General features: G+C 37.0%; 1 protein-coding gene across 4 annotated transcripts in view; it reads left to right on the forward strand.

Annotated features, from left to right (window-relative positions):
• UBAC2 (UBA domain containing 2) overlaps window positions 1–25,469 on the forward strand; it is a 118,562-nt gene that overhangs the window by 87,682 nt on the left and 5,411 nt on the right. For 3 of the 4 annotated variants that reach the window (XM_087937915.1, XM_087937914.1, XM_026708408.2), the window contains one exon: window positions 12,052–12,291. The exons of the other annotated variant lie outside the window; for it this stretch is intronic. In XM_087937915.1, coding sequence (XP_087794041.1) covers window positions 12,052–12,291 — 240 coding nt within the window. The remainder of the gene's footprint in view (window positions 1–12,051; window positions 12,292–25,469) is intronic. 4 annotated transcript variants of the gene reach the window in all.

The raw sequence follows: 25,469 nt of genomic DNA on the forward strand, positions 1-25,469 counted from the left end.
CACATCATCATCCTTAATCTGCAGTCAATTTAGTCAATGAGATTGTGTGATTTGAAACCCAACTCATCTACAAAACACGAAGTTAGGAAAACTGTTGTTGTATAGACATTACATATAATCAAGGGCTTGGATGATCTTATTTAGGTACTTGCTTGAGGAAATGTCTGTGGAGATTCTCAGTCATCCAGGTCATAGTTGTCCCTAAGGAAACAAAAAAACATTAAAAGGCATGTATTTTGTAAGTTCATATACCAATTTTTGTAACTGAAGATTTCTGAAAAGTCATATACATATACACTGGCTGCAATTTTCCTTTTGGCAGCTTTGTTCCAAACATACGTAACATATGGGAAAATATGTCTGTGGAGATTGCTAATGCACAGAGAATTCAGCATGACAGTAGCTGTGGTTGCTTGCCTCTATTTAGAATGTGTATCTTCTCTAAGTTTCTAAGTCACCTTCCTTTTAGTAAGTTCTTTCACTTAAATAGAATGAATTTTTATAAAAAATCCAGAGTGGGGTCTTTCCCAGAATGTGGGAAAGCCCCTCATCTGCCGTAGTCATAGTCCTTCAATTTGAGTAAAATAGACTTGCAGTTTACTATTTTTAGTTCAGCAAATGCCTCCTGTCTTCTCTTGATCATAACTATAATTGAACGATTATAATTATAATTGAAAACACTCCCACTAAAATGCAACTTTTTGACAAACAATTTGGGGTTATAGTTGCTTTTATGACAATCATTTTCCACCACTGTACTGAATGTTTTTCTCTCTTTACTTCCCCTTACATGTTATATAAAGCTTTCTTTAAAATAGATACACAGTTTGCACATTATCAGCAAATGCAAAAAACTACAATCTCTGTTTGGTTTTTATTGTTGTTGTTGTTGCCCTGCAACTGTTGAGGGGAGGGGAAAAAAGAAGAGGAACTGTTGGGGCAGTATCTCACACATATTTAAAGGAACAAATGGTCTAAAATATCAGGATTTGGAAATTGTAAGAAGTTTTCATGGCAAAAGAGTAATACCGTTCAGTGAAGACCAACCATGGCCCTAACATTAATTTTTTAATAATAATATTTTAATCTATGTACCATAGATGTTTTCAGAGTTTGGCTTTGTACAGACAAAGTGGAGGCAAAACTTGGGATTCGGACAATGCTAAAAGCTTTACCCGAGTAAATCTGATCAGATTATTTTTTAAGTTGTTTTGAGATGCTCATAGCTCTCCACAATTTTAAAATTCCCAAGATAGGAACTACATCCATTTCCCCAACACATTTTAGGAAACTCATGCCACCAAAGCTGTCAAAAATGGATTCAGATAAAAGAGCAGGAAAATGAAAACAGATAAGGTGAAATTAGTTTTCAGGGAGTAGGGAGGGAGTAGGGATATAAATTCTCGCACTGGTATGGTACAATAGTTATGGTGAGTTCTAGTTAATTGTGCCATGCATGGAAAAATACATGTTGACATACATTGTTCTGAAGCATGTACATGTAAGAGTGTACACAGAAGTTCCTTAATTCGGAGCTTTGTGTGTATACACAAGCTTTTACAGATATGTAGACCTATCACTACCCTCAACCCTCATATTCTCAGTGCATTAGACACTAACTTTCATAGTCATACATGGAAATGTGTACATGCTCAGGTTTGTCTCAAGTGCTGCTATCGATGTTATTTAGGACATATAATATCTGCTGTCCATACAGTGAATACGTTCCTCTCCTTTGGGGTATTGTGATTCGAACAGCAACAACCTTGAAGACCGTTCTCTTCAAATTACTGAATATGAACTGATTGGCCAGAGTTAGATCCTGTTTGGACAGTATACCTGAACTCTGTGGTAGCTCTTTTATGTTGCTCAGGCAGGTCATGTTCCAGAGAATTCTTGACTTTTACAGAATCAGCCCAATGACATGGTTCAAACACTGGCTTCCGAGTGCTAAAATAAAAGATTCCATTACCGAATGGGGAATTTAAACAAAAGACAGGTTCTACTTGCTTTATGCTAGGTTACATTTCCTGAAAACATAAAGCAAATTTGCATAAAGCAAGTGGAAAAAAGCAGGTGGTGGATGCAGTGTAAATTTTGTAACCCAGATAAATTGACAAATGTCATACATTTTTAGAACCTTATTCTTAAGCACCAGGTTATCCAAATACATTTTATCTTATGTTCTATGTAGCATGAAAGCCTTTCTACATCTTTCGTAGAGCTAGATTTCTAATGTACTTGATTATCAAGGCAGACGTAAGAGGTAGAATGTATCATGGCATTATGAATTTTATTAGCATAGATTGTTATGTTGCCCACATGTAGATTTTTCCAAGTTAAAAGCTTGTTCTGTGACTAGCAATCTTTCCCCAGTTTTGGTGTCCAACTTTTTTTCTTGGTATTACATCCTTTTCCTTTCCCGGTAAGATTTTGGACAAGATGTTGAGGGCCATTTTGACCCTATAGATATAGCAGGGGTGTCAAGCTCACATCATCACAGTGGCATCATGTGATGTATCAGGACTTTTCCCCCCTTCACTAAAGTGGGCATGGCCAGCGCGTGGCGCATCCGGCCTGCAGGCCGCAATGAGATAAAGAGTTAAGTATAAGACAGGAAGCAAAATCAGAAGAATTATGTAACATGATGGTAAAAATATGAGTGAATGCAGAAAGTGATTTTGGCAGGAAGAGGGCTTCTAGAACTTTAGCACAAATTGACTATGCTGGCACAAATCAAAGTAAAATGATCAACCACATAATAGTAAATTTGCATAAAGTGAGGAAAACCTGTATAGTCAGATCTGTTTAATGACCGGAGAATGTTGTGATAAAAGGTAGATGACATAGCTGACAAGTTTAGGGCAGAGAACAATGTGGGAAATGCCAGGAAGAAGGTCACAAGCAGATTAACAGATAGTCTCCTATACCATCACTCCTACACTCACTGGCCAGGATTTTTCAGTTTGATTTTTTGAATAAATAAAAGTGGTTTGAGTTCCACATAATGCTGAATTCTAATGAATTTTCACATCCTAGTAAGTGAGAGACATGTCACCATAATAATAGTACATGAACTAGTTTTAAATGCCAGTAAGAATTCCACAGATCTGAACTGAGAAGTTCTTGCACGTAATTACATACATAGTTTTACCAAATACAGGAAGTATTTCCAAAGCAGAGAGGAAGTGATCATTGCAGTGCTAAGCCTTGTTGTAAAGGTGAATAGATAATAGCACTGTGCCTTGTCTTGGAAATATAATACTTGTTATCAGAAAAATCCTTCTCGTTACAAGGATCTAAATATGGCTAGGAATGAAGAAGAAAAAATTAACTGTCTCACTGTGATGACCCCAGGCATGGCACAAAGGCAACACAGTCAGATAATCAGTAGGAGTCTCTTTATTAGCTCCTACTTTGCCCCCAATGTCCTGGTTACCTTTTAGCTGGAGAAAAACTCTCCCAGGACCAGCCTTTGGATGCAGAGAATCAAGTCCAAAATGTGGTCAACAAAAACTGTAACTATAAGTCCAATCAAGGCAAGATGAGGTAATTAGTCCGGCAGGGTAGAAGGAATTCCAGACCTGAAGGAACAGCTGTAATTCAACACAGTTGGGAGGATACCAGGAACACAGATACGCAAAGTCAGCATATGTTTGCTCCCAGAAGACGCTGCACTCAGCATGCATCTCTTTTAAACTTTCTTTCCAGGTGTGGCTAATGAAGGGAATCAGGGCCCTTTCCTCCCCCATAAGCCATGCAACCCACGTTGCTCTCTTCTCCATTCCTCTCTGCGTGCCCTAGGATGAAGAGGGAGTGGGCCTGGGTCTTCCTCTGAACTCCCTTTCCCTTGTTTTACTTCCCCACTGCTCTGTCCAGCCAGACTTTGCCCTTCCCCAGTTTCCTCCACAGCCAACAGAGCCACACTCCCACTCCCTGTCAGCTATTCATCTTCCTCCTTGGATTCAGACTTCAACAGGGTCATGACACTCACACACTGTTGCAGGTATTTAGTAACTTTTTTTTCCAGAAAATCACTGAGAAGAAATTTGTTAAAATGAGCTAAGATGTCCATCTTTTTATCACTCCACATTTGTATATGTTTAAACATTCTTAATTTGGTTTTTTTGAATTTGCATAATTTAGTGAATCAGAACGCAACCAAATGGGTTGGGTTGACACATATTAATGCCACAGAAATTTACTCAAAGGTAACATTAAAAAAGCATATTGTTTAACTACAGATATTCCATCTTTTAATGATGTTGGTTAGGTAATTAATGTGAACCAAGCCTGTTTGCTAAAAAAGAAAAAGAAATAAAAAATATTTCTTTTTTTTTTTTAAATTGTCAGACGGCTGTACCACCATGGAGAAAAATATTCAAATGACTGTACCAACATGGAGTCAGTAATTATTATATTTTGGCCCTATTCTGACCACATGCTTAATCTGCTCAGTTGGATTGACTAGTTGCAGTGCTATAACATTATAATTGTAATGTTTTGCTACTTCTGTCAACATACAAGATACACAAACTTGATCAAAAATAACCTCTTGGGGAATTTACCCATGTTCTCCTGAGCTCTTATGAAAGGAAAATATTAACAAGGACCATTAATAACTACTCTCTTCTGCCATGTGGAGGCCATCGCTTTTTCTTCAACCCTTTTTCTTAGTTTAGGTAAGCAAAATAAGATTAATGGATCAGATGAAATAATTGAATCTTGTGGGGCTTGGTTTAACAGTCCCTTTTTGAAGTTCTTATGCATGTGAACCCCGAGTTACATACTTAAGAGAATGTACGTGTGAATGCAGCCTCCGTTTCACTGGTTGTCTTAATTTCCCTTCACTTTTGATCACAAAATTTGACACAGTTGTGACTATTGACAGGAAATATCAGTGTAAATCCAGAAAAAAACAACCAGATATTTCCTGTTATAGACAATAAGCTCATATGTTCTATATCATATCCATCTTTACATCTAACTGTCCCACCTCGGAGATGCTATTTATAAATTTACATCTATGGTTTCTTAATAGTTGGTAAATCTTAGAACCAGAGATAACAATTCATAAATTAAGATTTTATTTTGCGTTATCAGTTTCACGTTCAGAAGTCAGACTCTATCTTTCTTGCCAGGGTCCCTAACATTGGAAGAAATGGCTAAATTCCCTGATACCATTGCTTTTCGTCCTGCTCCCCAACATCCATTTATGTTTACAGAACAATGTGAGGAAACATCACTATCCAACTTGCCTTGTTTGAAATTGTTTTGTCTTGTGTAAGGTGGTTCCTGCTAAGTGCACTTTTTTCTCAGGGGAGAAAGACTATGTGTGGTCAAACATGCAATAGAGCTGCTTGAACTTACTTTTACCAGAATTGTCTGCACTTTACTTTTCCTTCTCCCGGGCATAAGTGGTACCTGGAGATACTTTGAAAAAGAGCCAAGACCTATGACTATTGGCTGTTCCCCATCCCTGTTTAATGTTTTTTCTTTCTTTAATCTTTTCTGCTTTGGTCTACACATCTTTCATCGAAGAATTATATATTGGACTTTTATCATTTAATAATTTAGTTCATATTAAGTCAACACTGCATCCATTATTTTTTCTGTTTTATTAGCTGTTTGAAAACTGAAATGTTTGCAAGAATGAACAAGAAAATTAAGGTTTTTCATTTTTGTTTTTAAAATAGCAAATGCTTATGCTGATTATTTGGATGGATGAAAGGAAGCAGTTGTCTTTTGATATATTGTTTTAACAGATGTCGCTTCCTTTGTGTGAGAGGCAGGAGCCTGGACACTGATACTGCACAGTGCTTTTGGCACAATTTCAAACTATACCCTGAATGGTATTTTTCAAAGATTCCCTTGTTTATAATACTTTACATTTTCTAATACTTTAAAGGAAAATGAAGTTTGTTCATATCGTTGTTATACATTACCCCATCAAAAGTGGTCTTGTTTAATTTTTTTACATAGGCCACTTAGAATGCTATGTGTTCTTCAAAAATGAAAAAGAATCCTATTGATTTTTGAATGAAGAACATAGTTCAATTGAAACAATAACAAATGATTATATTTCTGAAATTTCCCCGTGATAATGGAGATATGCCTTGGCGCTCTCAAATTTGTTCATGCAATAACCAAAGGGCTAGTTTTATCTATCATGAATAACTATGACGTACATTTCTGGAATGATGATCAGAATTTCCTGCATTGATTTGTCTGCAAGTTTGCCTTTTAAATTCAAAACGCAAAATTCAGATTTTGAAATTTAATATCTAATTATGTAGATACCAAATGACTGTCCTTTATCAAATGACTCACTAAGTTTTCATTTTATGAAAATGAAGCCATGAAGCCATGATGGTGACAGATGTTTATAATCATGGGTAAGAAAGTACACCCATGCTCCTCCTGGTTAACTAAGGTTTCCTGAAGGTAATGTGGATAGTTTCTGACAATTGTGAACTCATGCTTGAGGGAGGCTGGTCCTTTCAATGCTTAAGGAGGAGGTGGTTTCTTCTCAAGAAACCATTGCTAGACCCCAGTATGTTAGATGACTTTTGGTTGACTCCAGCCTTTTCTGCAGCTTCAGAAGTTCCTGGATGAAACAGATTTTCTGCATCTCTTTCAGTCAGGTTTCATGCCGGGATGTGAGACACAATCCAGAAATGGATATGAGACACAATTGGGCCCAAAATTTCTCTTGCTGAGCGAGACAGTTGTTAAGTGATTTTTTTCCCCCATTTGATGATCCTTCTTGCCACAGTTGCTAAGTGAATCACTGCAGTCCTTAAGTTAGTGACACAGTGTCGGCGTCCCAGCGTCCCAATGTTAAGCGAATCTGGATTCCCCATTGACTTTGCTTGGGAAAGATAATTCCATGACCCTGGGATACTGCAACCATCATAAGTATGAGTTAGTTGCCAAGTGTCTGAATTTTGATCAAAGTGAGTATTCTGCAATGGTCGTTAAGTGTGAGAAGTCTTTTTTTTTTTCCAGTGCTCCGGTAACTTGGAACCGTCATTAAATGAACTGTTGAATGTCAAGGACTTACCTATAGCGTGTTCTACGTGGAACTGCTATTGAAGAATATCTGATGGTGCAGTTGATGCAGAATGCAGCAGTGCAAATAATTATGGGTGTTCTTTGGTACACACGTTTTGCCTTTGCTTTGGGAGCTGTACCAACTCCCAGTTGGTTTCTGAATGCAATTCTCAACTACAAAGCTGTTCATGACATAGGCCAGAATATTTGAGAGATTGTCTTTGTCCAATTGTCTCTGTCTGCTCCATCAGGTCTTGCAGAAGGGACACATTTTAGTTTCATCACATAAGGTGTATCATCTGGTAAGTCCAGCAAGCATGCCTTTTCTGCTGCTGGACTGTCCTTGGGAACATAATTGCTATTCAGGATTAGGTTGGCCTTAAACCTGATGTTTTTTCAGAAGCAGATAACAGATAATCAGAGTCGGAAAGGACCTTGAAGGTCATCTAGTCCAACCCCCCGCCCAAGCAAGCGACCCTACACCATTTCTGACAAATGGTGGTCCAGTCTCTTCTTGAAAGTCTCAAGTGATGTCGCTCCCACAACTTCCAAGGGCAAGCTGTTCCATTGGTTGATTGTTCTCATTGTCAGAAAGTTTCTCCTTATTTCCAGGTTGAATCTCTCCTTGTTCAGTTTCCATCCATCATTCCTTGTCTGGCCTACAGGCACTTTAGAAAATAGATTGACCCCTTCCTCTCTGTGGCAGCCCCAGAAGCATGGGTGTCAGGTGGTTAGGTGAGTCTGTGTGTTGTTATTGTTAGTTGATGGTTTTGGCTGCTATCCAAAGCCAAGAGTATTTGAGGAAAAAACTAGGCTTTTACTATCCTGTTGTTGATCAAAGTTTTAATGTGCTTTACTAAATTCAAGGATGTTGTATAGGCAAAATTGTTTACTGTTATTTCAGGATTTATCGTAGTCCTCTTGAGGTGGCAAAGTCTAACTGTAAATATGTTTATTGCATAGAGTATTTTAAACATTTTGAAAACATAAATACCATGAATATATGGAAAGTAACTTGTACTTAGTCATGCCAATGAAGGCAAGTATACATGCCCTAGGATAATGTTGCAGGATCCAATCTGAGTTGGTCATCAGGACCAGAGGTTTGTTCTTCCAAGCTTTTGGACTCGTGCTGGATCTCCTTCCTCAGGGAACTTCTCAATCTCCAGGATATGTGCATTGGGCAGTTCTATGTATAGTATTTATGTGGTACCTGGCTGTGTGTATCTTTTAGTTGTTGATTGGGTATTGATGGTTAGCTATTAAATAGTTGTTTCTGCGTGCTGCTATGCCCTACAGCTTCTAAGTATCTGGTAAACTGGTGCAGATCAGCATTCCTGTTAACTGACAAGGGGCCTGTTTCCCAGGCTTCAATCATTTCTCTGGCTATTTTTGTCCCTGCTCAGCCAACAATCTTAATAGCTGTGAGTTGTACTGAGTAGCTGTGTGTACTTAGTCAACTTAGCCATTCACTAAATTATAACTGCAGAAATAGCAACATAAATTTTTGGTCCTCCAATGAGGCAATTAGTAGCCAAATAACTAATGTCACATGCTTGTTGATTGCTTATTTATTTACTCATTCATTTATTTGGCCAACCCTCTTATACAGGCAACTTGGGCAATGAACAGAAATTAAAAAAACATAATCATTAAAAAAATACACAAATAAAGGTGAAAGTTTTATACAGTCTGAAAAGAAACCTGTGTATAATCTGAAAAAAATAGTTTGCCAAAGTTGTATGACTTGGACTAAGAACTAAACATCAAGTGGGAGGATTTTAAACTCTTTATCTTCATATTTGTCTATACCATAGCATGATATTGATAATGTCTACATCAAATCAAAATGGCCCAGTACTGTAATACAGGTAGTCCTCGATTTACAACAGTTCATTTAGTGACCAAAGTTACCATGGCACTGAAAAACGTTGTTTATGATTATATTTCACATTGAAAAAAATCATTTTTCACATTGCAGCATCCACATGGTCACGTGATTTATATTTGAATGCTTAGCAAGTATTTATGACAGTTGTCATGTGATCATCTTTTGTGACAAAGTCATTTAACAACCATGTTACTAATTTAGATTCACTTAACAACCGTGTTACTAATTTAAAAATGAAAGTGATTCACTTAACTGGCAAGGAAAGTTGTAAAATGGGGCAAAACTCACTTAACAAACTTCTCATTTAGCAACATAAACTTTGGCTCAATTGTGGTTATAAGTCAAATACTATTTGTATTGAACAGTAGTTGAGTTTTAAGAATACAAGGAGGAAGGAGTAAATGTGTTACTAGAATAGAATCTTGTGAGTCAGGAAGAATGTGCTGAAAATTTAAAATAACGTTTTGAGAGGGGAGGGTTTTTTCATGCACACAGCAATGGCTTTGCCATGTTTTAATTGGTTCTTCACAATTATTTAGAAGAATTATAATTCTAACTGAATAAATGACAGGGATTTGTTCAAGTGGCATCTCTGCCCTATATAATACAGTGAACAACGTCTGTTTGATTTATCGGAAGTGAAAACAAAGCCACAACCACTTCCTTTTTTTGTAAGGTTAAGTTTGGGATGGGATGGTATAGACTATAGAACATTAGAATGCAAAATGTTTATTAAAATAAAAATATACTTTGTTCTGATGAATAAAACAAAAAAGTGAATGAAAGAACATAAATAACGTTCTCAATTTTGTTTTCTTCTTTATGTATAGCAAGAATTAATAAAATTCAAATTAATTAAAATGTGTAAAATGGTAGAATACCACTTTCTTTCATCTATTATTCTGTTAAAGTATATTTTATTACAGGGGTGGGATTCTACCGGTTCTGACCAGTTCTATAGAACCCCTTGTTAGTTTTCTAAGCAGTTCAGAGAACTGGTAGTTAGAAGCAATCTCCTTTTGTTTTTTTCCACCCTTAATTACATTCTTGCCAGCATGCTTAGACTTCCTGTCTTCGGAGCTTCTGGGGCTTGACTTTCTTAAAGGGGAAGGATTGTTTTAAGATTTTTACACTGCTATTGGGAGGAAATACTTCCCTGGACAATCAGCACTTTGAAGAAATAATTGAATAATGAAGCAGAGTTGTCAGAAAGAAGTTTTTAATGACAGGGAACCAAGATGGTGTCATTCAGCAAGGCTTCTTGGCTAGATAGAAAGATTGACATTCAAACGTGAGTTTACATACCCTTTCTGAGTTTTGATCTAAAACTGGTTTTTGGTGAAGGTTAATTCTATGCTTGGTGACATTTAATCCTGTGTTTATTGATGGGATAATTTTCCCGATTCAGCTTCAACAACAACAGCTACTGTTGTGATTTAATTATTTGTATTGTGTTTGCATTTTTTCCTGCCTCGTGGTTTCTTTTTCTATCTGGGGAGGGGGTCTTCCTTCACTGCTTTAGTGGTATCTGGCACTGTCCTTTTGGGGTGTACTTCCAAGAGGCAGGATGCAAGCTTGGCACTGATTTTTTTTTACTGCCTTACTGGGGGGCATGTGACCTTTCCTTAAAGCTGGATGGTTTCCTTAGGATATCTTGTGAGATGAGTGAGACCAGCTGGTATCTTTAAGTGGTACAAATGGATCTAAGGATTGCTTCTCCTGGGTGTGCTGTTTCTAGACATCTTAAATGTCTGATCTGTTCCTTCTATAATCCACTATAAGCTCCTTGGTCTTGCTGGTGTTGAGGACCAAGTTATTGTCTCCACACCATGAAAGCAACTGATCCACCTAATCTCGGTAGACAGATTTATCCCCCACGGAGATAAGTCCCACCACTGTTGTATCATCTGCAAATTTAGCAATAGTATTACTAGCATGAGTGGGAATGCAGTCATGCACATAAAGAGTATAGAGTAAGGGACTCAGCATGCAACCCTGTGGTGTACCAGTGTTAAGAATAAGGGCTGAAGAGGTATGATTACCTAATCTGACCCTCTGTGAATGGACAGATAGGAAATCCATAATCCAAAGGCAGATTGAATTAGAAAGTCCAAGGTCCAGAAGTTTAGACACTAGTCTATGTGGAAGAATTGTGTTAAACGTTAGATTTCTGTCCGGATGTATAGAGTATGTATTAGAGTCCCAGAACAGGCTGGATTTGAGAATGAATATTCTATAATATATTGGTGCCTAGCATTATATCATTTGGCAGAAAAATACTAATAAACTTCCATACGGAGCTGGGACGTTATGAGAGTCCTCGAAAGCTCCTTGAAATCTTTACACAGTCCAATTTTTGAAATGGAAAGAATGGCTCCATCATCCACATACCAAAGAATGGGGATTGGACAACAAGTGAGGAATGAGGATGAAAATCTGGACTAATAAAAACTACAATACTGTTAATGTGCATATTAAGTTAATGGGGGGGGGGGGTTAGAATACATCCTTATGAATTGGAATAGAATCATCAAAGTTACTCAAAAATAAAAAGCTCTGTTTTTTCCCCACTGCTCTGATAATTATCAAGTTGGAATGTTAATGGCAGACTCATTGAGCAAGTGAAGTCATTTAAATACCTGGGTATTCACTTCCAATCTTCAACATGCTATGATCATTAGCTATGAAAGCACAAATAGGAATTCTAGCAATCAACAAATTTGCTAGTTGATAGCGGCAAAACAATTTTGTCCCTGCAGCAACTGAACTATTCAAAGCCAAAGTTCAAAGCCAAACTGGAAAATGGATCTCAGATGAGTATTTACAAAAATTCTCAGTTCTTGAACAAACAAATTTTTTATAATCAATAGTATATATTTCAAAGTATACTTCTAGTACCAGGTTAGAACTAGATTGCACATTTATCATAACATGTTTGTGATTCCTTAATGTGGGGAACAGAGCAACTTTGAAGTTTTGCTTTGGAATTAGAATTAGTAATACATTTTTGACATCCAGTAGATTTTGGTGAGGGAACTAATCCTAGCCCCTGAATTTCCTTGTCAATATGTCAGTTTTTCAATCTGTCTATTTCTTTTTGCTTTTAGATTTCTGGAATGTGCTACAGTAGTAGTCTTTTAAAAGTGTATCGCATACTTTGCGTGCCCTCTGGCATAGCAAAGATATTTGCTCGGACTCTTGAACCAATTTTCACATCAGCGGAGCCCTCTAATGAATTTGGAGTTGGAATGGGAGCCACTATTGATATACAGAGGCAACAGCGGATGGAGCTACTTGATCGACAGATATTGATCTCTCAGGTTGCTCAGATGAGGCGACAAAGACAAGTAAAGTCCTTTTTCTGTAGGATGTAGCATATTTGTGAAATGGATTAATCCATTTATAAAGTTAATCCTTCATGAAATTAACAGTCCTTTTGCATATTATGGATATGTTCTATTTATTCACAAAACATTCTTAATGGATTCAATTATACAAAATGCCAAATTTACATGCCAAATGTTGGTTAGACTTCATGTGTCTATGTGTGCTTCTTGCTTTAGGATGTGTTTAAATTCATACCATTTGATCAATTTATAGTTGAATGTATTACGTGAACTCATATAATGGTTTTTCAATAACCAGGTTAATTTTATTGGGTGATGTTTTATTGTTTACAATGTTTACAATTTTGTTTATGTTGACTTAATTATATATGCAAGTATCTAACAGTGTGTAAAGGTACCTGTGAGGATTTTCCCTTTCCTCTTTTCTAAAAGTCTCCCAGAATTTTAACTTGTAACTTGTCCCAAGAGCACAAACATGGCTGCACTGGTTTTATCAACAAGGATGGTTCCATAGGTGGAAATGTCATTTACACAATTCTACATTTGAACAATGAAAATTAAATTGGCCTTTGTGCATATTTTATATGCCTATGTACACAAGCAACATATAGGGTAGGGCTCTATATATTCCTACATACACAAGCAACATATAGAGTATGGCTAATCCAAAAATTGACTCCCACCATTCCTTTTTGGGGTGAGAGGGGCATAGGATAGGACATTAAAGATGAGTTAAATCAGAGGACATTAAAGGTGATTTGAATTCAGAGGACAAAAGTTTGCAGATGCTTGGTGGAAAATTACAGTTAGGTCTGACTTCCTGCCTGTGGCTAACTCTAAGTGCCATTGCTCCCACCCTTAAAAAAATATCTTTGGGTGAATTTACCCTTAATCATGTTAATTCCATGTGCCATGGGAAGATTGAATGGGGATAAGAGTGACTTCAGTGTGATCATTAGCTGAAAAAAAAGGAAGCTTTAAAAAAAAATCTGATAACTATAGAATTGTTCACTGGACTCATATCTTCCTGATTAAGGGGAACTTAATTTTGGTAGTCTGGTCTACATTAACCTCAGAAAACTTTGGAGTAGCAATGGCTTTTGCAATCCCGCTTTAAAGTGATGAAATAGTTTCATACTTCCCCTTACAAAATCATTTCTCAGATCCCCTTCTTCTTTCATTCATTCCAGTTGCCCAAGATGCTCCTCACTACTGAATCTCTTGACTGACGTAGAAATATAGGAGGCATATTTAAGTTAAAGGCATATTTGTGGAACTCTGGTTGGATTCTGCTTCTTTTTGAATCCAGTTCAGAAGGGTCTTAAACGTTGCCAACCCTTGCAGTTATCGCCACCCTATCATCAATCCTATTTTTCCCCTCAAATATGTCATGTGTGCTGATATCTCAAAATCCTTTTCTGGAAGGTGCTAGGATCAAAAGAGCTGAGTCTGTCTATATGTTTAAAGTGTCATAAAGATTTACTGTGTTATTGTCATGTTGTTTTACCACTTCCTTCTCGGCTATGTAGGTTTCTTTATAGAGACCAGTTTACGTTAATCATTTCGAAATGGTTGTTGTCATCTGTGGAGAATGTATGGAAAATATTCGAATTTGCAAAGGACTTTTGTCACTTTGAGATTTTGTCATTTCTTAGAGACAATAGGCAATCTCATTTTGACAGTGTCTCTTTAGCATACGGAAGACATAGAAGAGACTGGGGATTAATACGGTGTGGTTACAGGGAGAGAGAGAAATGCTTTCTCATCCAATAGTTGGAATCTTAGACATAGTCCTTAATGACTTGCAATTCGGAAAATATCTTTACCAGGATGGGTGATTAAAGGCATATAGTGTGGTGAACATAACTGAAACAGAATCCAGCATTGGGGACTCTGCAACAAAAGAAAACAGGATGTTGCTTCTTTTCCTGTCTAGGTTCCTTGTGTACAGCTATTGAAACAAGCACAGTAGAAGATTAGGGGCCAAGAGGGTTGTGGTACATGTTTCTTTTTATTCTTCAGCTTCCTCAAACTACCGTAAGGATCAAAGCAAAGTTCAATGTAATAGGTCCTTATTATTTGAGGCAGTTTGGTTCTTAAACCATGTGAAATTTCACTGGAAGCTTCCGTTGTGACAGAACATTCAATAATAGGTAGAATGTTCAATAATAAGTATTAATCCTTGCCCTCATCAAAATAGATGAATTAATTCATCTATTAATGGGTTAAGGCTGTGTGATGGAATGGACAGCTGGAGAAGTGGGGGGTGGGAGGGGGGTGGTAGTAGCATCAAATGTCTCAGAAAGGAGTCAGCGCATTTGAGAGAGGGGCCCAAGACTAGAGACTGTGCAGTCCTGAATAGGATTCGGGATGCAAGGAAAGATTCAAGGTAGTCACACCCTAGAATCAACCAGGGTATATTTATTAGGTTAGGTTATAACTTTAATCTGGTAAATTCTGTTAGGTGTAAGAAATCAAGAATTGGACTCAGTTGGATCTTACTGTGTCGGGTAAGACTGCAGCGGTATTTTCCTGAGGAACAACTTAAAAGCATGTTATTGGTTCAACAAAATGTTTTAGACAAGATTGTCTTTCAAGATATATAGTTGAAGCTCCAATCATAGGAAATCTCTCATATTTTAAATGCTTTCAGCTGCTTCGTGTTCTTAAGGAACCGAATAGCAGCGTTCAGTGGCATTCTGGTCTTTAAAGGACATGGACCTCTCTCCGTATAACCATAATTGAAACATTCCTTGAGAAAAGTCACCCTTTAAAATCCACCTGTGATTTGTTATGTAGACTGTCATTTCTACATGGAATCTAAATTGGACTTTGGCAGCTCTAACCTGTTTCCTCTGAGCACAATATATGCTGACATGTTTTCTTATGAACATGAACTGGAGGTTGGCCAATTTTACACTTTTCCTTGGTTTTATGTTTTTTCATTGAAAATAGTTTTATGCCCCAGTCTACTATTTGATCCCAAAATTATTTCCTTTTTTCACTTTTTTTTGTGATGTTACCTAGCATAAGAACATAAGAACAACAGGTTACTTCCAAGGAGGATATTCACACACTCCTCTGTTTCACAGCAGATCTTTCTAATAGAGGCATGGTTGAAGATCACCTGTGCAGTGAGAGTGCCCCAAGCTCTTGCCTTTTTTATAGAAAACTTTAAACAAGAAACACAGGAACCAAGTGTGAGAAGAGAAATGGGGATTATTCCATCTAACAACAGGCTCCAAATTAACTCCCTCCAACCTTCAGAGATAATGGAGGAGAAATCCAAAAAGAATTCAAATAGAGAAGGAATCTATTTTTAAAAAGCTTCTTTAAAACGGTAAATTAAAGCAATAACTAGAAATATTGGGTAAGGGTATAATTTTGATTGAATGTTTAAGTTTAATATGTTGTCCCTGTACTAATTGTTTATCATTAGGAATCTTTTTACAAAGCCATTACCTTATATTTTGCTACGATTTGAACAAGGGGAAATGACCACCCTGAAGATAGGTGGTAGCAGCAATAGCTACAAAGCTTCTACATCAAAGAAGTTGTGTAGACCCTCAGGCCTGGGGGAAGAGGGGTGAAATCTCCCGCCTTAGCCGTGCTGTACAATTGTTCAGTAGCTTCCTTTATTTTGACCAGTTATTTCATATCCTCCATTGACTAGATAATGAATGAATGAATGAATGAATGAAAGAGTTCAGGATATTGATGTTTGCTTGGAGAGAAGAGTAAAAGTTTAAATATTTGCTAGCCCCGTTTATGACTTCTTATAGGGCTATGCACTGGTATCATGAAATATTTATTATTTTGAGATTGGTTGAAGGTTGTCAGTGCTTATTATTATAGTAGGCTAGCAATATGGTAGCTTTTCAAGTTTAGTTTCTAGGGTGATCTATATAAAGTAATTATACTTTCCCAACCTTTACAAGCAAGACAAATATACCCTTTACAAACGGTAAAAAAATAGGCAACAATTTAAAGAATTCTAGGAAGCTCACCCTCTGGTGCTTTTGCTCTGTTACATCCTGAAAAGACGGATGGCCTATGCAAAGCTAGAAGAAAGCGGAAACTTACTTACCATGAATTCCTGTTATCTGACCTTTAGATAGAAGGCAGGTAGCTAGATCTCCCCAAAATAGGAGCTTATTTTTCCATAAATGTTATCCTGTTGTTTTATAAAATGAACGTTTAATTATTTCACTTACGGCTTCTAAATTTCCTGTAGTTAGGTCTAATTTTATAAAACTGTCCATTCAGGAAAAATATCACCCTGTAGGGGTTGAGAAGCTCTTGTGCTGTTCTTCTTCACCTGGAGTATAAAAATGAGAAATCAGATCTCATTTCAGAAAGAAATTCTATCTTGAAATCTCCTAGCTCTGTCAATACTGTATGTCTGTTTATTATGATGATCATTTGCCGAAAGTAGGACAGAATTCCACGACAGACTATAAGCTGGTCATGGACTGAAATATAATTAGCTAATCATCATGACAGAAGGACAGAAATCAAAGTGAAAAATAAAGTAAAGTAAGACAGTAAACAAGTGAATGTCAAAAAAGCAAAACTTTAAATTTAAATGTAAAAAGGAATCTAAAAATTAGAGAGATTTAAATGATTAATTATAAATTTGATTGAATCCTGTATTCATATAAAAGAATTTTAAAAAACTAGAGTGAAAATTTAGTTTTTTGAAGTAGTTTAGAGTAATCAATAAAGGGGAATATTTGTAACTCAGGGTTGAAATTAGGGATCCGTGGTACTCTCTGAGCTTGCTTGTTTTCTTGCAGACATTTCATTATCCTAACTAGGTAACGTTATCAATGCTATAGTAAGGAGTACGATTTGCTGTCAGTTTATATTCTGATGTCTTGCCTGCCTGTGTGGGTGAGTTTAGAGTAAGATCTGAGAGTAAATACAAACATTGATAATCTTTATAGAATATCTTAAATGATTGAGAGGATATTTAGTGAAGATATTGTGATAAAAAGAATTAATGTTTTGGAAGCCAGTTCACAGGATATTTGATGAATTAAGAATAAGGTGGTATGCAGCACTTTTTCCTCGTTAAACATATTTCACTGACATTAATATGGAGATTAGATGAGGTCAGATAGAAGTATTATTCCAATAAAGTAGAGAAGGCTAAGCAGCAATAGAAGTAATAATTCTGTCAGTTTAGCATAGAAGATTTGAATTTCCTGTTCAATAAAAAAAAGGTTTGTTTTTAATGTTTTTGCTGCTTAGTAAAAGTGCTTACATAACATAAACTGTATCTTCTTCATCCAATTGACTGAGAAAGATATTTTGCAAGAAATATATCTAGCTTGAGATATAGAAACGGTCACAAGATCTGTTTTTCATGTTGTGGCACTAATTATCGTATACTTTACTGACAGAATTTTCATCTGGCTGATATTCTCTGATGGCTAAGATACAAGTAATTTGAACATCTGCTCTGTACAGGTTTATTTTAGAGCAAGGCTTTCCAACCTTGGCTACATTAAAATACTTGTGGACTTCTACACCCAAACTGGCTGGTTAGGGAATTCTGGGAAGTGAAGTCCATAAGTCTTAAAGTTGCCAAGATTGGACACCCCTGTTTTAGAGCATATTTGAAAACAGTATTGGCTGTCTTTCCCTTGATGATAGTACATAATTCAGCAATATGCTATAATCAATGCCAGATCAATTTAAAATATTCAGGATTATATGTATTCAAAATGTGTGGATACACCTAAACTTCAGAAATTATTTGATCAGTGTGTGTGTAGGGGGGGGTTGGATATGTTCATCATGAGTTATTTGTAAAAATAATAAAGGTGGGGCAAATACACACACACACACACACACACACACACCAACTTATGTTTTATGTAAGTGATTCAGAGAGAGAATTTGAATAACATAAGGTCCATATTAACAATAATGGATCTATACTAATTATATCTGCATATACCTAAAGAATGCCAGTCAGGACAAATCTGGTCATACATTACGTCCTGGTGATCAAGTAATGTGTAAACGACAGGAATATACTGAAGTGGTAGAATCATGAAACTTATTAACATTTTTTTAACATCATTCTTAAAACGAATGTGCTTCATACTTTGTACTTGTTAAGTTTTTTCCAAAGACAGCATGTACATTTAAACCATGGGTTTGTCTGGGCTGCATTGAGTGAAGAGGAATTATCATGGATCGCATATAAAATACATAATAAAGTTAATGTATATAAATAGCAAAGTTCCTTTATTTTTTATGAACTTTTGATCTGTGTTACTAGCTGTCCAAGGCTGCATAGAGCGTGTTGGTTGTTAGTGGAACACATCTGATTTAAACCTGTTGAAATATTACTAGCATGTTTTCTAGCCATGACAGTCTAAACAAACCTTTCTCAATTTGGATTCATACTGATGTTTTGGTTACTAGTAATTTGAATACCCAGACAGCATGACCATTCTCAGAGAGTGTAAGATTTGTAATGGTAAACGTATCCAAAGAGTAAGAATGATGAAGCCTGATCTGAACTAACAGGATTGGATAGTTAATAAATTCAGAAGCTTCTTAAAATTATTTGAGTTATAGTGATGGTGAAATTTACAGAAACATGTGCAATAGCACAACATCACACATACAGGCTCAGATGTATATACTGTAACTTGGTTTGATGAATGAGGGATTGGCTTGGAAAGGGACTAAACTTTATGTACCCACTAATCTAAGACTAATGGTACTAAAGCGTAGGCACGACGTGTGGTTGTGGGGACACTTCAGTTTCTTAAAAACCCTGCATTTAGTCAGGAGACAGTTCTGGCGGACGAAAATGAAACCTGATGTTGAAGACTATGTGAAAAGCTGCTCAATTTGTGCCACGATGAAACACAGAACTGGGAGACCCCCTGGCCTCCTCCAACAAGTAGCTGAACCAACACAGCTGTGAGAAGAAATCGCGATGGACTTTATCATAGAATTACCTGAGAGTGGAGGGAATACAGTCATTTGGACTGTTATTGACTGTTATCTCTAAGCAAGCCCACTTTACAGCCTATAAAGGACTACCATCTGCAAAAAAGCTTGCAAAAATGTTCGTGAAACATATCTATAGGCTACACGGAATATCTCGTAGAATAATCTCAAATAGAGGTGTATAGTTTACCGCTAAGTTCTGGAGGGAGTTTTTAAGGTCTATTAGGTCATCCCAAGGATTCTCCTCAACGTTCCATTCTGCATGCAATGGAGCAGCAGAGAGGATGAATGCCATAGTGGAACAATACATTAGATGCTTAGTAAATTATCAACAAGAAAACTGGGCGGAGTTATTGCCATTTGCGGAGGTTGCTTATAATAATGCAGTACATAGCAGCACAGGCTTGACTCCATTCCAAATCAACACTGGCATGGAATTTGTCCCTATGCCAGAATTACCTAGAGAACCCCCCACATCCATATCTATAACAGAATGGACGGGCTCAAAAAAGGGTTGGAAGGATATGAAAAAAGCTTTGACTGAAGCTGCTAAGGAATACAAAAAGCAGGCAGACAAACATAGATTCCTCCAACCACCCTTTAAAGTAGGGGACAAAGTGTTTTTGTCAACAAAATATCTCAGATTGAATCTTCCTAGTAAGAAGTTGGGCACTAAGTTCTTAGGTCCAATCAAAAGTAATCAATCCATTCACAGTCCAATTAAGTCTTCCCTGGTTATTGGGAAAAATATACCCAGTGTTCCATAGTAGTTTATTGAAACCAGCTGTAGCATCAATTATAAGACCAATACCAACAGCTCCCCCTAAACCTTTGATCATACAGGGTGAGGCACATTATGAAATCAAGAAAATCCTCAATTCTAGATTACACCGAGGGAGATTACAATACTTGGTGTTGTGGAAACATTACCCTGTATCAGATGCTACTTGGATTAAAAGTTGGGATGTACATGCAGATAGATTAGTTAACCAATTCCATGAGGAATTCCCTAACAAACCAAAGGATCCTCTTGGGGGGGAGGGGGTGAAGGGCATCGCATTAACCCCTGGTTGTGTTTGTTTATTATTTCTTTTAGGAGGTGAACTTCTCAAGGGGGGACGCCTGTCAGCTTTGGAAACCTTATTCAATGCTGCCACATAGCTTGAGAAAGTGGGAAGGGGGTGATTTCAATTAAGTAGCTCTAAGTAGACAAAATAGAATTCTTTTGTTAGTTCAAGGTCATGAAGTGTGGTGCAGGAACAAAAAGGAACTTACTTTGGGATTGGTTCATGTGATGTGATGATGAGGGAAAAGGGGATGGGTTGTAGGTTGGGACATTGTGGAAAGTTCCGGGGAATTTAGTTCCGAGATTTCACAGATGTGCCAGGTGCTATTCTAATAATATTCTTTTGAGATGATGCTTGTCTCGGAGTTACTGATTGGAATGGAGGTTTGCTGGAACGCTGACAGCTATCCCTTCACATGCAAGAGAGTAGCTTCCATTTCATTGAATCACTTTCACAGAAGGGACAATAATTTGAAATTTGATTTCAATATAAATAAAGCTCACATTTGATACACAGCAGTTCTGGAGTTCCTTCATAATTATTTTTATAATGTTAGAAGAAACCTAATTAATTTGAGTTTTGGTGTCTTTAGTTTAATTTTGGAATTTCTTGCCTAGGCATCAAGAGATTTAATAATGATAATTTCTTTATCTACCAATTGCAGTGTTGGTTTTATATCTTGACAATGTTTTATCACCCAAAATGTGCCTTAGATAGCTTCCAAACTCTTACAAATCTCAAGTAAAATCAAACCAACCGCTTTAAAGTTGATGACCTCTATAATTGCCACTGCTTTGAAAATGAAAACAAGAAATGCTAATCTTTATTTTGCTCTTTTATTAATATTCAGTTATTTGCATTTATAACTTTTTAGTTAACTATTCCTTTAATTGATTTTAGAAATGCTTATTTTTTAATTTGAACCTTTAAACCTTATATAATAATTATACAAAATGCTGGACCGAGACTATAACAATAAAAATTACAGCCTGGTGTATATTCCTTAGAAATAATTAAAGGTTACATAGCTGCTCATGCTTTCACATAATGCTTTTTAGTAATTTAGCAAAGATATAGACTAGTTTACCACTTATCACCAAAAGGAACAAACATAGAAACAAAATTGCAATTAAATGAGACTCTCTTAAAGAGGAACTGTTGAAAAACAGAAACTTGTATTTTTCTAGCACCTTCAAAATAATGTATCCCCTAACTGATTTTATTGGAAGTTGGATAGCAGTACAATAAGCTGACAAACTTGTGGTATTGTGTTAAATAAATATTCCAAATTCAGTGTTTTAAGCTTGAGTCATGAGTGTATATGAACCATGATCATGAGCTGTAGCAACAGTGTGTTGACTTGCAGGGTAGCCCCAGATCGAACACAATAAGGGGACAAATGGATTTTAGTTGTACTTATGAGATATAGGCTAAAATGTAGCAAAAAATTGGCATTATCTTTATTGCATGTGGCACAGAAATCTAGTAAACCAGTCTATATCTTTGATAAATTACTAAAAAGCATTACGTGAAAGCATAATGAGCAGCCGAAGTCATCACTAATGATTACAACATACGGAAAAAGAGAGTTAAAATGTATGAAGTGTAAATGATAAAATACATGATGTAATGAATGAAATAAAAAATAAATAGGCCATAGGCTTATGAATTAAGAGAGAGTGGAATGATATGGGTCATGAGCTTCTAAATGAAGTTTGAACTATTTCTTGAACCTGAAGAAATTAAACCAAATGAGAAGAATTACATGCGCATGGAGCAAAAATTAGTGTAAGAAATTAGTATTAGAGAGTTTGTATAAAAAGAGAATTGCAGAGAATTAAAGCAAGCAAAGAACTGTTGAGATTGAAACAATTAAAAATGCAGATTGATTTTGATTGAATAATAAAGTATCCTGAAAATAGGTAAAGAAGGCTAAACAAGGAGCCCCTAACAGGCTAAACGGAAATAAATAAATAGAGATGAAATAATTTGAGAGAAACCCAAAAGAAGGGAATGCTGGAAGAAGTATTTCAGATAAGTGTATTGAACAATAGTGCTATGCCAAAAAGGCAATTGAAATAAATAATATATGTGTTGGAGTCCAAGGAAAAAAAGATGAAAAGAAGTTTTAAATGCATTTAGATCATTGACAGCCAATGAGACTGATATTACTGTAGGAATATTAAAATATAGACATGGTTTTGTCTAACGTGATAAGAATGTGTTGGACCCAATGATTAGAAAAATGTTATTTTTCACCTATAGAAAAAGGGATAATAATATTAGATATGGTTGGGACATTATTCTGATCAAAAGATTACAAGATCTGAAATTGAGCAAAATTTGGGAAGTGCAACGTGACTTTATGCCAGGTAGATCAGATTTTTGTTGTTTGAAAATCAAAAACTATATGGTATTAACTTACTTACAATAAGAGCCATGGTGGAACAGTGGTTAGAATGCAGTACTGCAGGCTATTTCTGCTGATCAGCGGCTGCCAGCAGTTTGGCAGTTTGGGTCTCACTGGCTCAAGGCTGACTCAGCCTTCCATCTTTCCGAGGTCAGTAAAATGAGGAGCCAGATTATTGGGGGCAATATGCTGACTCTGTAAACTGCTTAGAGAGGGCTGTAAAGCACTGTGAAGTGTGGTATATAAGTCTAACTGCTAGTGCTACAAAGCTTATATACCTGTGATGGCGAACCTATGGCACGCGTGCCACAGATGGCACGCAAAACCATTTGTGTGGACATGCGAGCCCCAGCCAAACTTACCTACACTGCGCATGCGTGCACCTCCCAGCTGATTTTTGGCCTGTTTGAAGCTGTTTTTGCCTTCCCGGAGGCTTGAGGGAAGCCTCTGCAGCTTCGGGAGGCCGAAAAATGGGCCTTCCGGAAATACCAGAAGTGCGAAAATGGTCCTGTTTTCAGCCTCCCAAGGCTGCAGAGGCTTTCCTCGAGTCTCCGGGAGAGTGAAAACGGCCTCCCCCCGGCTCCTGAGGCCCTCTGGAGGCTGAAAACAGGCACTTCTGGTATTTCCGGAAGGCCCATTTTTTGGCCTCCCGAGGCTGCAGAGGCTTCTTTTGAGCCTCCAGGAGGGCCAAAAGGGCCAAATATCAGCTGGGAGGCACACGCATGCACAGTGCAGGGCAGCTAAGGGGCAGGGCAGGGGTGTTGCATGCACGGGGGTGGGTAGGGGGCATTGGACTGTGGGTACCAGCACATGCATGCTTTCGGCACACGACAACAAAAAGGTTTGCCATCACTGTTATATACCATTTTAATCACGAACTATTCTGAATGGCTGAATAGTGTTTAATTCAGAGAAAGCATATGATTCTGCGAGTAGGCTTTAATTATGAGCTGTTTTGAGGAAACATTAAAATTGCCTGCTGGATGAGAGGAATGGTGTAGATGGAAGTAAAATATTCATGAGAATGAATGAAAAGTTTAGCAGAGCTGTGGTGGCGCAGTGGTTAGAGTGCAGTACTGCAGACTACTTCTGCTGACTGCCGATTGCCAGCAGTTTGGCAATTCAAATCTCACCGGGCTCAAGGTTGATTCAGCATTCCATCCTTCCGAGATTGGTAAAATGAGGACCCAGATTGTTGGGGGCAATATGCTGACTCTGTAAAACCATTTAGAGAGGGATGTAAAGTATTGTGAAGCGGTATATAAGTCTAAGTGCTATTGCTAATGCTGTACTGCTAATTAGGAAGTAAACATTCGTTAAACATTTTTCCATAATGCTTATCTTAAAATAAGAAATGGAGGGGATAGGGAGGGTGAAAGTCCATGTATTTTTTGTATGTGCCTTGTTGACTAATTTACAGTGAATATTACATGGTACAATGCAGCGTGTAGCATGGATTTGAAAATTAATGTGTAAAAGACCAAGCTACTTGTATTTGATAGGAAAAATGAAGTGGATGTTGGAGATGACAGTCGTGTATGTAAGAAGTTGTACAGAAGTAAGTTGTGTTAAGTTTCAATGGATTAGTTAAATGTGGGTAATAAAAAAGAGAAGTGGTGGAAGCAAGGACATTGTTAAAATTAGAAAGCTATGGAGAGAAAAATGAAATGCATATTGCCCAAGACTCTCCATTAACAGAACATTATACAAACAAATATATTTTTCTATTTCCTTGAAATGGAGCACATGAAATGCACAGGTAATCCTCGACTTACAACAATTACAACAGCACTGGAAAAAGTGAGTTATGTGACCATTTTTCACATGACCATTGCAGCATTTCCATCGTCATGGGATCAAAATTCAGACGCTTGGCAACTGATTCAGATTTATGACAGTTGCAGTGTCCTGGGATCATGTGATCCCCTTTTGCAACCTTCTGACAAGCTAAGTCAATGGGGAACCCAGGCTCACTTAACTGTGTTACTAAATTAACAACTATGGTGGTTCATTTAACAACTGTGACAAGAAAAGTTGTAAAATGGGGCAAAACTCACTTAACAAATGTCTCATTTAGCAACAGAAATTTTGGGCTCAATTGAGGTCATAAGTCGAGGAATATAGAATGGAATGGAATAGAATAGAATAGAATAGAATAGAATAGAATAGAATAGAATAGAATAGAATTCTTGATTGGCCAAGTGTGATTGGACACACAAGGAATTTGTCTTGGTGCAAATGCTCTCAGTGTACATAAAAGAAAAGATACATTCATCAAGAGTCAAGAATCATAAGGTACAACACTTAATAATAGTCATAGGGTACAATAATCAATCAAATCATACTAGGAAACAGTCAATATAAATCGTAAGGATACAAGCGACAAAGTTACAGTCATACAGTCACAAGTGGGAGGGGGTGGGTGATAAAGAGTGATGAGAAGATTAACAGTAATAGTAGTGCAGACTTTATAAATAGTTGGACAGTGTTGAGGGAATTACTTGTTTAGCAGAATGATGGTGTTTGGGAAAAAAACTATTCTTGTGTCTAGTGGTTCTGGTGTGCAGTGCTCTATAGTCTCGTTTTGAGGGAAGGAGTTGAAACAGTTTATGTCAGGGATGTGAGGGGTCTGTGAATATTTTTACAGCCCTCTTTTTGACTTGTGCAATATACAGGTCCTTGATTGAAGGCAGGTTGGTAGTAATTTTTTTTTTGCAGTCCTAATT

The sequence above is a fragment of the Pseudonaja textilis genome, chromosome 8 (assembly GCF_049901715.1).
Source record: "Pseudonaja textilis isolate UNSWEBS1 chromosome 8, rPseTex1.2, whole genome shotgun sequence".
Classification (NCBI taxonomy): Eukaryota; Metazoa; Chordata; class Lepidosauria; order Squamata; family Elapidae; genus Pseudonaja; species Pseudonaja textilis.